General features: G+C 40.7%; 1 protein-coding gene across 1 annotated transcript in view; it reads right to left on the bottom strand.

Moving 5' to 3' along the window:
* Positions 1–13,005, bottom strand: part of LOC120066590 (voltage-dependent calcium channel subunit alpha-2/delta-4-like) — a 79,140-nt gene that overhangs the window by 36,735 nt on the left and 29,400 nt on the right. The window contains exons 15-23 of the mRNA XM_039018014.1: positions 2,837–2,923; positions 2,214–2,285; positions 2,031–2,092; positions 1,857–1,924; positions 1,726–1,771; positions 1,394–1,491; positions 1,058–1,151; positions 812–904; positions 450–592 (exon numbers count right to left, since the gene is read on the bottom strand). Coding sequence (XP_038873942.1) covers positions 450–592; positions 812–904; positions 1,058–1,151; positions 1,394–1,491; positions 1,726–1,771; positions 1,857–1,924; positions 2,031–2,092; positions 2,214–2,285; positions 2,837–2,923 — 763 coding nt within the window. The remainder of the gene's footprint in view (positions 1–449; positions 593–811; positions 905–1,057; positions 1,152–1,393; positions 1,492–1,725; positions 1,772–1,856; positions 1,925–2,030; positions 2,093–2,213; positions 2,286–2,836; positions 2,924–13,005) is intronic.

Raw genomic sequence — 13,005 nt, 5'->3', positions numbered from 1 at the left:
TTAAATCACTAGAGGGACTATGTCATAAACCCTTGAAGTTCCAGAATGGGTGGGAAATGGCAGCCATATTGGTCAGGGAGAAATCCAAACCAGTCTAATGAGAATGAATGGCAGTAGAGGCATAGTCCTGATTTTACTTATGCAAGAGCCCGTGGGCCCATGGTACGCAAGTTAACCTCTGACCTATTGTATGTCTGTATATTAGAGTTAGGGTCAATTCAGCTAAAATTCCTGCCAGTTTGGGTTTGATTATGACATTTCTCAATAGTGATTCCACTCAATTCCTAAATTGACTGGGTAGAAGACAGAATTCACTAGACCGGTGCCAGGTCGGTTTACCAACACCTATGGTCATTGTCATGACAAGTGTTGGTAAGACAGCACAAACAGATGTGTGACCAGGCTAGGAATTGAACTCAACCATGGATCACATGGTAGGCCTACAGTACCTGTCTTGTCTTTGTTGTCGTTGTCCTCCACCGGCATGTAGTAGAGGAATCTTCCGGGAGGGTTCTCCATGGCCAGACGGTACCACAGGGGGAAGTGGTCCATGGTGAACAGGTTGTCCTTATCCGCTGGAGTCAGGAACTTCCTTTGGAGCAGGAAGTTAAGAGAGATCAAATTCCTTGTTCGTATTCATTAGTGCACAATGTAGCAAAACGTTTTGCAACGCAAAAAAACATTGTTTCTTATTGGACAAGTTCAGGTAAGCCTTCCTGTTTCTTTAATTTGGTGCCTAGTGAATACTTCTGTGCTCAAAGGACACAGTGAATGTATATAATGTAGGGCTAATGTAGGTTGTTTGACTCACTTGGCGACCCTGGTCTCCATGCCGGTGTATCTGGTCAGCCGGATGATGCCAGAGCGAGTTCCCAGGAAGGCTGTCTCCACACCCGCCTCCATCCTGAACATACACAAATACACAGATTGGTCTTTAATGCACTTAAACACACATGCACACACATATGCACATACTCATGCGCACACACAACACACACACATAAATACTAGCTAACATAAAATGACATTTGTGAAAATAATAATTTTGTAGTCTTACCCAGATGCATTGAGCATTATTGCCTGCCAGTAGGCTTCTAAGGGGGCTGTCACCACAGCATCAAACAGGGTCTGCTGCAGCAGCACCTCGTCACCTGGAAGTCACAGACACTCAGTCAACATCAAACCTGACATCTGCCTGATATTATATTTGTTTATTTGTCTTAATAATAGTCTTTATTATCCCCATTAGCCGATGCCCTCTCAACCGCTAGTCTTCCTGTGGATCCACAAAAAAAGGTTTGGATTTAGGGTTAGGGTAACATTAGCATTGGGGTTAGCGTTGAATAAATGGTTATCTTTGGAGGATGGAGCAGGTTGTAGAGACAGTACTCACACTCCAGGTCAGGCTCCTTCCCCTGCAGGTAGCGAATGACAGCCTGGAGCTGAGAGTATTTGCGGTGGTGAGGGTCAATGTCTGTCTCACAGTATGTCCTGAACAGAAAGGATACAGTACGCCCTGAATGGATGATGGGTTTTCACTCCATTAAGTCCAAGGGCCATTAAAGGCCAATGAAGTATTACAGTCCAATACTCTATCATTTAGAGTATTAGAGTTCAATACCCATTGATTTAGATTATTACAATTCAATCATTTAAGCATTACACTCCAACAATCTATAATATATAATATTATTGTCCAATTTTCATTTATTTATCCATGCTTACCACTCAGCGGCTATGGATAGATCAGGGGACGTCAGGTCATGCAAGCCTGAGGAGATTGGATGAAAACCAGTCACTAAACCAGATTGTTCTGCAGTAGATGAGTGGCAGAGAGAGTGGCCAATGGCACTTACCCTCTTCCACAGAGACCGTCCCCATGAACATCAGCTGTCCGTGACCTCTGGTCAGCACCATACCAAAACTGTGTAGGGAAATACATAAGGTACAATGTGGAGTGAGATGTTCAATGACTTTATTCAATCTAATAGGCCAACATTCCACACTCACTAACCTAGTATCACATTTACCTGAATGGGGTGTCGTTGATGGTTGTGTAGAAATAGTCATTTGTTAAGAACATAGGCCTTTTCTGTTGTAAATAAAACATTTGAAATGTGTTGTGAGACAGTTGTTACAATCAACATTATTAAATCATTTGACATAAACCACCGAGCCACATTTAATCTCCCCACACACAAGGTCTCACTTACCGCTTTGTCCACTGATGCTCTCATGTTTAAGGACAGAGTGCCCGTCTCCCCTTTCACCATGGCTGTCCTCAGCTGGAAAGAACAGACACATTAAGGAACACAATCTCTATTGAACTTTTATTCAGTTACCTTACCAGCACAGTTAAAGCCCAGAACAATACATTCATACCTAGAATAGGTACAGCTGTTCTACTCTATTGACTATATTAATTGTGTTGTCGGTGAATAATGTGATGTAGTATGCACAGTATATGTGCAAGGGCGGACTTTGCTATGTTTCAAAGGTTTCAAATGAAACTACCCCACTGACTGATTTTTAATGCAAATGTATTAAAAACAACTTTATATAGGCTGTATTTAAAAATAACCTGGAATTAAAATCGTACATAGAATAAATATTTTCAATGATCATTGCAGGTAATATCCCTGTGAAAATTCCCATTAATGGAATTTTTAAACCGTCCCCCAAATCGCTAAGCCCGCCCCTGTACATGTGTATTCTGTGTTTCCTTCCTGTTTTATACCCAGCACTCATTTGTTGTTTTAGTTTATTATAAAACATCTTTGGGTTTTAGAAAAGCGCTATAGAAGATCTATGTATTATTATTACTGCTAATACTCACTGTCTCATCTATGTCCTCCCATTCCACCTCGGCCAGGTCCACACTGTTGTAGTTGGGCTTGGGTTTCAGCTTCTTACCATCTTTATACTGCGGGACAGGAGAGGAGAAGATGAGGAAGACAATATGGGGGAAAAGATCAAGAAGAGGACAGATAGAACCTCAGCTGTCTGTATGTGTGTGTGTGTTCCGTAAGATGAGAGGATCACTTAGGCCAAATGTGTTTAATGGGCATCTCTGTGACACGGTATCCTGAATCCAAAGGCTCCATGTCAACCACCGGCTCCAAATGAAACAAGTAGGCGTGTTATTGACCACTTAACCTTGCCACCCAGAATCACATCTCATTGTTGCCTGGGAGGGACAAGCTGTCAAATAAGAAAGGCTTGTTTTCATTACCTGTTGCAAAACTATTTGCTACACAGTAAGGGCTCTATTCAATCCGCATCGCGGAGGTTCAGCTTTGCAGCATGATTGAAATTTAAAAGGCAATGTTCTTGCTCTAGTGGAGACTACATTCACGGTAAACGCTCCATATGTCAGCTCAAACGGAAACTACCTTTACATTTCTATCGTGGAATCTGTTAAAGCTGAGCAGAGACCTAAATCAAGGATAGTTGAAATCAGTGTTAAATTAATTAGGGTGATATACGCTCCCTGGTGTTGATAACTGGAGTTCATTGGGATGCAGTACTTTTAACTCCATGTAGAGTAACCAGAGACAGGGAGTTGCATCTATGGAGTTAACCAAAGATGTGGGAGGGGCCTTATTGTCATATTTCTCAGCATGCTCTGTTGCAGGTTGATTTGAACCTGCTGGATACCTCCTGCAATTTGGCTCGCAACAGAGATTGGATATCACATTGCAAACCACCAGAAATATTAAGATATTTTGAAGTAAGGCTTTACACCGTTACAACTCAAATGAAGTAAAGAAATGTACTCTGCTGTAGTTGATTGTTAATTCAAAACAACACAGAAAATAGTCAAGTGGAAGGGAGTTGATTAAAAACAACACTTAAACTAGTAAAATGGCAATTGGAGTTAAATTTAAGCAACTCTGAGAGTTGGATATTTACTCCATTTAGTGTCGTTTAAACTCCAAAAATATCAACACCATGACCTGAGGAATTTTAACACAAAATAGGGGTGGGACCATATAAACCCCCAAATAGTGTTAAAGCTGCAATACAGTGCATTCGGAAAGTATTCAGACCCTTGACTTTTCCACATTTTGTTACGTTACAGACTTATTTTAAAATAGATTCAATAGTTTTTTTCCTTCATCAATTTACACACAATACCCCATAATTAAACTGAAATACCTTATTCACTTAAGTATTCAGACCCTATGAGACTCGAAATTGAGCTCAGGTGCATCCTGTTTCCACTGATTATCCTTGAGACGTTTTAACAACTTGATTGGAGTCCACATGTGATAAATTCAATTGATTGGACATGATTTGGAAAGGCACACACCTGTCTATAAAAAGTTCCACAGTTGACAGTGCATGTCTGAGCAAAAACCATGCCATGAGGTCAAAGGAATTGTCCGTAGAGCTCCGAGACAGGATTGTGTCGAGGAACAGATCTGTGGAAGGGTGCCATAAAAATTCTACAGCATTGAAGGTCCCCAAGAACACAGTGGCCTCCATCAATCTTAAATGGAAGAAGTTTGGAGCCACCAAGACTCTTCCTAGAGCTGGCCACACGGCCAAACTGAGCAATCGGGGAGAAGGACCTTGGTCAGGGAGGTGACCAAAAACCTGATGGTCACTCTGACAAAGGTCCAGAGTTCCTCTGTGGAGATGAGAGAAACTTCCAGAAGGACAACCATCTCTGCAGCACTCCACCAATCAGCCCTTTAGGGTAGAGTGGTCAGACAGAAGCCACTCCTCAGTAAAAGGCACATGACAGCCCCCATGAGAAACAAGATTCTCTGTTCTGATGAAACCAAGTTTAACTCTTTGGCCTGAATGCGAAGCGTCACATCTGGAGGAAACCTGGCACCATACCTACGTGAAGCATGGAGGTGGCAGCATCATACTGTGGGAATGTTTTTCAGCGGCAGGGACCGGGATCAGGATCAAGGGTGAGATGCATGGAGCAAAGTACAGAGATATCTTTGATGAAAACCTGCTCCAGAGCACGCAGGACCTGACTGGGGTGAAGGTTCACCTTCCAACAGGAGAACGACCCTAATTACACAGTGAAGACAATGCAAATAGCTGTAGCTCTCCCCTTCCAACCTGACAGAGCTTGAGAGTATCTGCATAGAAGAATGGGAGAAACTCCCCAAATATAGATGTGCCAAGCTTGTAGCGTCATACCTAAGAAGACTCGAGGCTGTAATCGCTGCCAAAGGTGCTTCAACAAAGTACTGAGTAAGGGTCTGAATACTTACGTAAATGTGATATTTCATTTTTTTTTTAAATAAATTTGCAAACATTTCTAAAAACCTGTTTTTATGGGGTATTGTGTGTAAAATAATGTAATACATTTTAGAATAAGGCTGTGATGTAACAAAATGTGTAAATGTCAAGGGGTCTGAATACTTCCCGAATTAACTGTATGTAACTTTTTGGGCGACTTGACCAAATTCACATGTGTTTTATAGATCTGTCCTTCTCATTGAAAGCAAGTCTAAGAAGCGGTATACATGTTCTGTGTGAGCTATTTCTATGCTTCCCGTTCTTAAGTTTAGTTTTGTGTCTTTTACTTTTCGGTTTGGTACACCAGCTTTAAACAGCTGAAAATACAATATTTTTTTGTGCTGAAAAATATATTTCACAGCGGTTTAGATGGTAGAATGAGTCTCTATACTATACTTGCTTGTTTTGTCACATAAAATGAAATTAAGAAAAATCAGGAAATGGTGGAGAGATTTCTGCATAGTGCGTCTTTAAATTTGACTCCGTAAGAGTTGAATTAACTTTTGCGATTGTACTGTGTGTGGTGTGCAATAATGAATACGACCCTGCACTGTGACGCTCTAGATGTTGAGCATGATGCTGTCACAAGACACTTTTTAACCATGTAATGGATTTATTCATGTTCTGATCAACAACCAATCAGTGATTCTTTACAAAATCTGCGACTTGAACACAGAGGGCTCTATTTTAACAACCCTGACACAAAGGTACATCTTAGCACTGGCAGTAGCACTATAGGTCTGGGGGTGTCAGAAATATTTTTGCTCTTTTCACAGAGGGAATTATGAGCTCAATACCTGGCGGTGGCGCGAAAGGGCTGGGTTTTGATGAAAACATTTATTGGAGGTGTGACGAGGGTTTGGCCACTCACTGACCAATCAATGCGTTTCATGGCTTAATACTGCATGTTGTTGTCTCAAGTTCTGTAGGTTATTGACGGTATTTTCGTTGTCATCAACTCCAATTCAGCTGGGGGCAGGGAATATTCTCATTGAGTCTATTATACTACAGTTTATTATACTACGGTTTATTAAGTAGCATAGGCTACAGTAACGAGTAATAACAATATATAAATATAAAATACATCCAGTGTTTGCTCAATATGTTTGGAGTGTTGACAGTCAACATAGTTGAAATTGGCTTCAATGAGCATAGGCATATCTAAGCATTGCACTGCTCCTCAAATAAAAAAGACTAGGTTCCCATAAATTGTATTGTATGTGCGAGGAACGTTTTCAATAAGCAAGAAATATCTTAGGCCTACCGTTGATATGGCGTTATATGACTGAATAATTGAAATATGTTTGGTGGAGCGCATCTTTGTAACCTGACAAGAGGCGCTCTTTGGAAATGGGGATGGATACAAGCCAAATGGAGTACGCACTGCAGGTAGGCCTATGTGAATTGTGAATAATGCAAAAGCATGATGGCAAAAGCCTAATTTAGAAACCTTTTATGGATAGGCTCCTTTGCTAATGCATGGCCAGGACAAGAAATCCACCCGACGCATTGCTGTTGAAACAGCTTTCATTATAATAGGGTAAGGGTAGCCTACTGAAGGCTTGTTTTTCGATCAGATGAAAGGGGAAACAAGCAATTGTTACAGGAAAATAACTTAAATGTTTCTAAATAGGGTCACAACGCTCGGCTCGTCTCTCGCTCCATGATGAGCATATGGACATGTAGCCTACATGAGTGGTTTTATGTACATCCAAAATAATAACAGGAGCTGGCTTAAATAATGTAAGCCTTCAGATAAAAAGGGGAAGTCCGCTCACATTTTTGATGCTCCCAAACGTCTAACACAGCTTTGTAGATAGAGATTTATTTGAAAGCGACCCTTTATCGATAGACTTGACTACTTGGCGAATGCATTGGGCAGGACAAAAGCAGGAGGGGAAGCTATGCTTGGTTTTGAATCAATTGAAACTAATTGGGGAAAAACATAATTTTTTATGTTTCTAAATACTAGCTTAATGGGTACAAAAAGCACATCTCTATTGTTCCATGCACATATGGGCAGTGTGTATCATGTCTAGATAGGCTGTGCTTCCTCTGTCAAAATCCGTGCCATAACCAGTCATGTAACCGCTAAGACCAGGTATTGGTTGGTCTAGAATATCCCCACCAGCACAGCCTGACATTGGCACTTTGGTGCACGTTTTATAACGACACACATCAGATATTTCCACTCCTCCCACCTCAGCGCAAGAGAGCTCCTACAAGACAGGTCAATTACCAATCCTGGCACAAGTGATCGAAGATAGCCGAGCGCCAGAGGAAATTGCCAAGGAGCGTGCGTTTGACACTTGCGCTGGCTTAACGCCAGCTGAAAATAAAGCCCTGAGATTGTCGTGAGGTTAAACTGTTTGGGCGGTTTGAGCAGGTCCATTGACAATGATGATTGATGGAGCTGGGAAGAGCATAGACTGATCTGGGACCAGGCTAAGCTGAACATGCCTTTCCTTTGAGCAGACATGGATTGATAAGAATTGTGGTTGAATGTGTTATAGTTCATCAATCACTGTTGAATGACCTCCCACCAAAGGGCTGCATACACGGAGTACGTCGTAGAAGATACATCTGCTGAGTCCGAGGACTGCAGACACTTGGCACTTTCCCTCCAAGATCTAAGGACTACTGTACTACTGCAACTGATCAGTCAGTCCTACACCATGGCTTCAACAACGCTCAACAGTACCGCATACTGATCAGTCAGTCCTACACCATGGCTTCAACAACGCTCAACAGTACCGCATACTGATCAGTCAGTCCTACACCATGGCTTCAACAACGCTCAACATTACCGCATACTGATCAGTCAGTCCTACACCATGGCTTCAACAATGCTCAACATTACCGCATACTGATCAGTCAGTCCTACACCATGGCTTCAACAACGCTCAACAGTACCGCATACTGATCAGTCAGTCCTACACCATGGCTTCAACAACGCTCAACAGTACCGCATACTGATCAGTCAGTCCTACACCATGGCTTCAACAATGCTCAACATTACCGCATACTGATCAGTCAGTCCTACACCATGACTTCAACAACGCTCAACAGTACCGCATACTCTTTCTACATCTTTTTTTCTGGCACATCGTTGAAGGGAAAACCTTTTTCTTTCTGATGCTTTTCCTTCTATTTCTCCTCACTCGGGCGATAAACAGCTACCTACTCATTGGATTGATGAGACTTAAAGAGTGCTTCTGGCAGCCGTCCTATACCTTAATCTGTTGGCTTTATTACAGCATTATTACAGCATTCCCTGTGTTGTACGCTCTTCTGTTCCAACGTACTATGATTTTTGGGGGTCCCAGCTCGTAACAGTGGATCTGGGACGATTCCGGCTGAGAGTCGGGGGGCACTCGGCTGAGAGTCAGACTCGGCCGACGTCATGTGGCCCGAGTCTGGGCCGCCTTTGTCAGTATTACTTATGGCGAGGATGCGGGGATTGAGTTCGGGACGATTCCGGTGAAAGTTATCTGGCCCAAATGTATTACTTGGGGCTCGGACCAATTGGGGCTACTCTCTGGCAAATGATTACATGGGCTGTTTTATATAATTAACATTTAATTATTTATTGATAAAAAAATACAATTAACATTTAAATGTCCTGTGTAGTATTTAAGTATTTTGATACGTTGTGCAAGGCAATTGATAAGCATTAAAAACTTTCTGGATGGAGCCTACCGAGAGGCTTAGCGGTCTAAGACACTGCATCGCAGTGCAAACTGCGTTGTTACATATGCTGGTTGTTACATATGCTCCCGGCCGCACCCGCCCAGGAGACCCATGAGGCGACGCACAATTGGCCCAGCGTCGTCCGAGTTAGGGGAGGGTTTGGCCGGCCGGGATGTCCTTGTCCCATCGTGCTGTAGCAACTCCTGTAGCGGGCCAGGCCCATGCACGCTGACACGGTCAACAGGTGTATTGTGCTTCCTCTGACACAAAATGTTTTTTTGTGGATGGGTATAATTTGTATGTATAAAATTGATAATAATATATAAAATTACTAAATCAGGTAAATATGTATACATTTATTTAAATTTGCATCTGGCCACTTCTGGGGGGATTCTGGTAAGATGCCGGCAAAGTCGACTGAATTCCAGTAGACGGAAGTGGCCCGATGCACTTGGGCCGATTCTGGGCAGTCATTCATTTTGATTCTGGTCCATGGTCCAAAATTCCTCTTGACTGTTGTGCAGGTCTGATCCAGAAACTACAGAAACTGCAGACTGTGTTTGTCTATTGTTGTGACCTAGATGAAGATCAGATCAAATTTTATGACCAATTTATGCAGACATCCAGGTATTTCCAAAGGGTTCACATAATTTTTCTTGCCACTGTTGTAGCTATATCTAGGAAAACTAAAGTTCCAAAGGCTGGGCCTAATATGGTGTATAAGTGGTGTGTAATGAGAAGCAACCAGATGCTGCACTTGACACGTTTATGAAATTGCTTATACCAGTTACTAATAAGCATGCACCCATTAAGAAAATTACTGTAAACTGTTAAATCCCCAATGATTGATGAGGAAATTGAAAAATTGTATGGCTGAGAGGGATGAGGCAAAAGGAATGGCAAATAAGTCTGGCTGCACAACCAATTGGCAAACGTACTGCAAATTGAGAAATCATGTGACTAAACTGAATATAAAGAAGAACAAACTATACTATGAAACAAAGATAGATTAATTGAAGAATGATAGTAAAAAGCTTTGGCGAACCTTAAATAAAATTTTAGGCAAAAAGGCAAACTCAGCTCCACCATTCATTAAATCAGATGGCTCATTCATCACAAAACCCACTGATATTGCCAATTACTTTAATGATTGTTCATTGGCAAGATTAGCAAACTTAGGCATGACATGACAGCAACAAACATTGGCACTACACATCCAAGTATAACTGATCAAATTATGAAAGACAAGCAGTTTAATTTTGAATTCCGTAAAGTGAGTGTGGAAGAAGTGAAAAAACTATTGTTGTCTATCAACAATGACAAGCCACCGGGGTCTGACAACTTGGATGGAAAATTACTGAGAATAATAGAGGACGATATGGCCAATCCTATTTTCCATATCTTCAATCTAAGCCTACTAGAAAGTGTGTCCCCTCAGGCTTGGAGGGAAGCAAAAGTAATTCCGCTACCCAAGAATAGTAAAGCTCCCTCTACTGGCTCAAATAGCCGACCAATCAACCTGTTACCAACCCTTAGTAAACTTTTGGAAAAAAATGTGTTTGACCAGATACAATGCTATTTTACTGTAAACAAATTGACAACAGACATTCAGCACACTTATAGGGCAGGACATTCAACAAGCACAGCACTTGCCCAAATGACTGATGATTGGCTGAGATAAATTGATGATAAAAAGATTGTGGGAGCTGTTTTGTTAGACTTCAGTGTGGCTTTTGACATTATCAATCATAGTCTGCTAATGGAAAAATGTATGTGTTATGTCTTTACACCCCGTGCTATATTGTGGATAAAGAGTTTCCTGTCTAAAATAATACAGAATGTGTTCTTTAATGGAAGGCTCTCCAACATAATCCAGGTAGAATCAGGAATTCCCCAGGGCAGCTTAGGCCCCTTACTTTTTTCAATCTTTACTAATGACATGCCACTGGCCTTCAGTAAAGCTAGTGTGGCTATGTATGCGGATGACTCAACACTATACACATCAGCTACTACAGCGAGTGAAATCACTGCAACACTTAACAAAGAGCTGCAGTTAGTTTCAGAGTGGGTGGCAAGGAATAAGTTAGTCCTAAATATTTCAAAACTAAAAGCACTAAAAGCATTGTATCTGGGACAAATCATTCACTAAACCATAAACCTGAACTAAACCTTGTAATAAATAATGTGGAAATTGAGCAAGTTGAGGTGACTAAACTGCTTGGAGTAACCCTGGATTGTGAACTGTCATGGTCAAAACATGTTGATACAACAGTAGCTAAGACGGGGAGAAGTCTGCCCATTTTTAACAACAATATTAACAAGGCAGGTCCTACAGGCTCTAGTTTTGTTGCACCTGGACTACTGTTCAGTCGTGTGGTCAGGTGCCACAAAGAAGGACCTCAGAAAATTACAATTGGCTTTGAACAGGGCAGCATGGCTGTCCCTTAAATGTACACGGAGAACTAACAATAATATGCATGTAAATCTCTCCTGGCTGAAAGTGGAGGGGAGATTGACTTCATAATTACTTGTTTTTGTAAGAAGTGTTGACATGCTGAATTCACCAAGGTTCCTCTTAAGGATCGGACCCTTTTATTCAATTTTCGTCTAAAATGACATACTCAAATCTAACTGCCTATTCATATTGTTGATATCATTTGAAAGGAAACACTTTGAAGTTTGTGAAAATGTGAAATTAATGTAGGAGAATATAAAAGATAAAACAAAGAAAATACAGGTGGTTATTTACATTTTTTGTTCCATTGTCTTTGAAAGCCCAACATGTAATATTTCAGGTTTGGCGCATATTTCGATTTTGGCCACTAGATGGCAGCAGTGTATGTGCAAAGTTATAGACTGATTCAATGAACCATTGCATTTCTGTTCAAAATGTTGTATCAAGACTGCCCAAATGTGCCTAATTGGTTTATTAATACATTTTCAAGTTCATAACTGTGCGCTCTCCTCAAACAATAGCATGGTATTCTTTCACTGTAATAGCTACTGTAAATTGGACAGTGCAGTTAGATTAACCTCTAATTCCTCCCAAACCCGGATCCGGGAGCACCCCCATCAGTAAAAAAGCTGACTAGCATAGCCTAGCATAGCGTCACAAGTAAATACTAGCATCTAAATATCATTAAATCACAAGTCCAAGACACCAGATGAAAGATACACATCTTGTGAATCCAGCCATCATTTCTGATTTTTAAAATGTTTTACAGGGAAGACACAATATGTAAATCTATTAGCTAACCACGTTAGCAAAAGACACCACTTTTTTTACTCCACCAGTTTTTTACTCCATCAGTAGCTATCACAAATTCGACCAAATAAAGATATAAATAGCCACTAACCAAGAAACAACTTCATCAGATGACAGTCTGATAACATATTTATTGTATAGCATATGTTTTGTTAGAAAAATGTGCATATTTCAGGTATAAATCATAGTTTACCATTGCAGCCACCATCACAACTCTCACCAAAGCGACTAGAATAACTACAGAGAGCAACGTGTATTACCTAATTACTCATCATAAAACATTTCTTAAAAATACACAGCGTACAGCAAATGAAAGACACAGATCTTGTGAATCCAGACAATATTTCAGATTTTCTAAGTGTTTTACAGCGAAAACACAATATAGCGTTATATTAGCTTACCACAATAGCAAACATCACAACAGCATTGATTCAAGCTAAAAATAACGATAACGTATAAACCACCAAAATATATTAATTTTTTCACTAACCTTCTCAGAATTCTTCAGATGACAGTCCTATAACATCATATTACACAATGCATATAGAGTTTGTTCGAAAATGTGCATATTTAGCGGCACAAATCGTGGTTATACAATGTGATTAGTGGCCAAAACTTCAAGCAATCTGTCCGGCGCCATCTTGGAGAGGCACCTAATCTAATCGAAAACTATTCATAAACTTGACTAAAAAATACAGATTGGACAGCAAATGAAAGATAAATTAGTTCTTAATGCAATCGCTGTGTTAGATTTTTAAAATTAACGTTACTGCGCAATACAGCGT

This window comes from Salvelinus namaycush, chromosome 21 (genome assembly GCF_016432855.1).
Source record: "Salvelinus namaycush isolate Seneca chromosome 21, SaNama_1.0, whole genome shotgun sequence".
NCBI lineage: Eukaryota > Metazoa > Chordata > Actinopteri > Salmoniformes > Salmonidae > Salvelinus > Salvelinus namaycush.
Note: the sequence above shows the minus strand (reverse complement) of the source record. Positions and strands in the feature narration are given on the sequence as shown.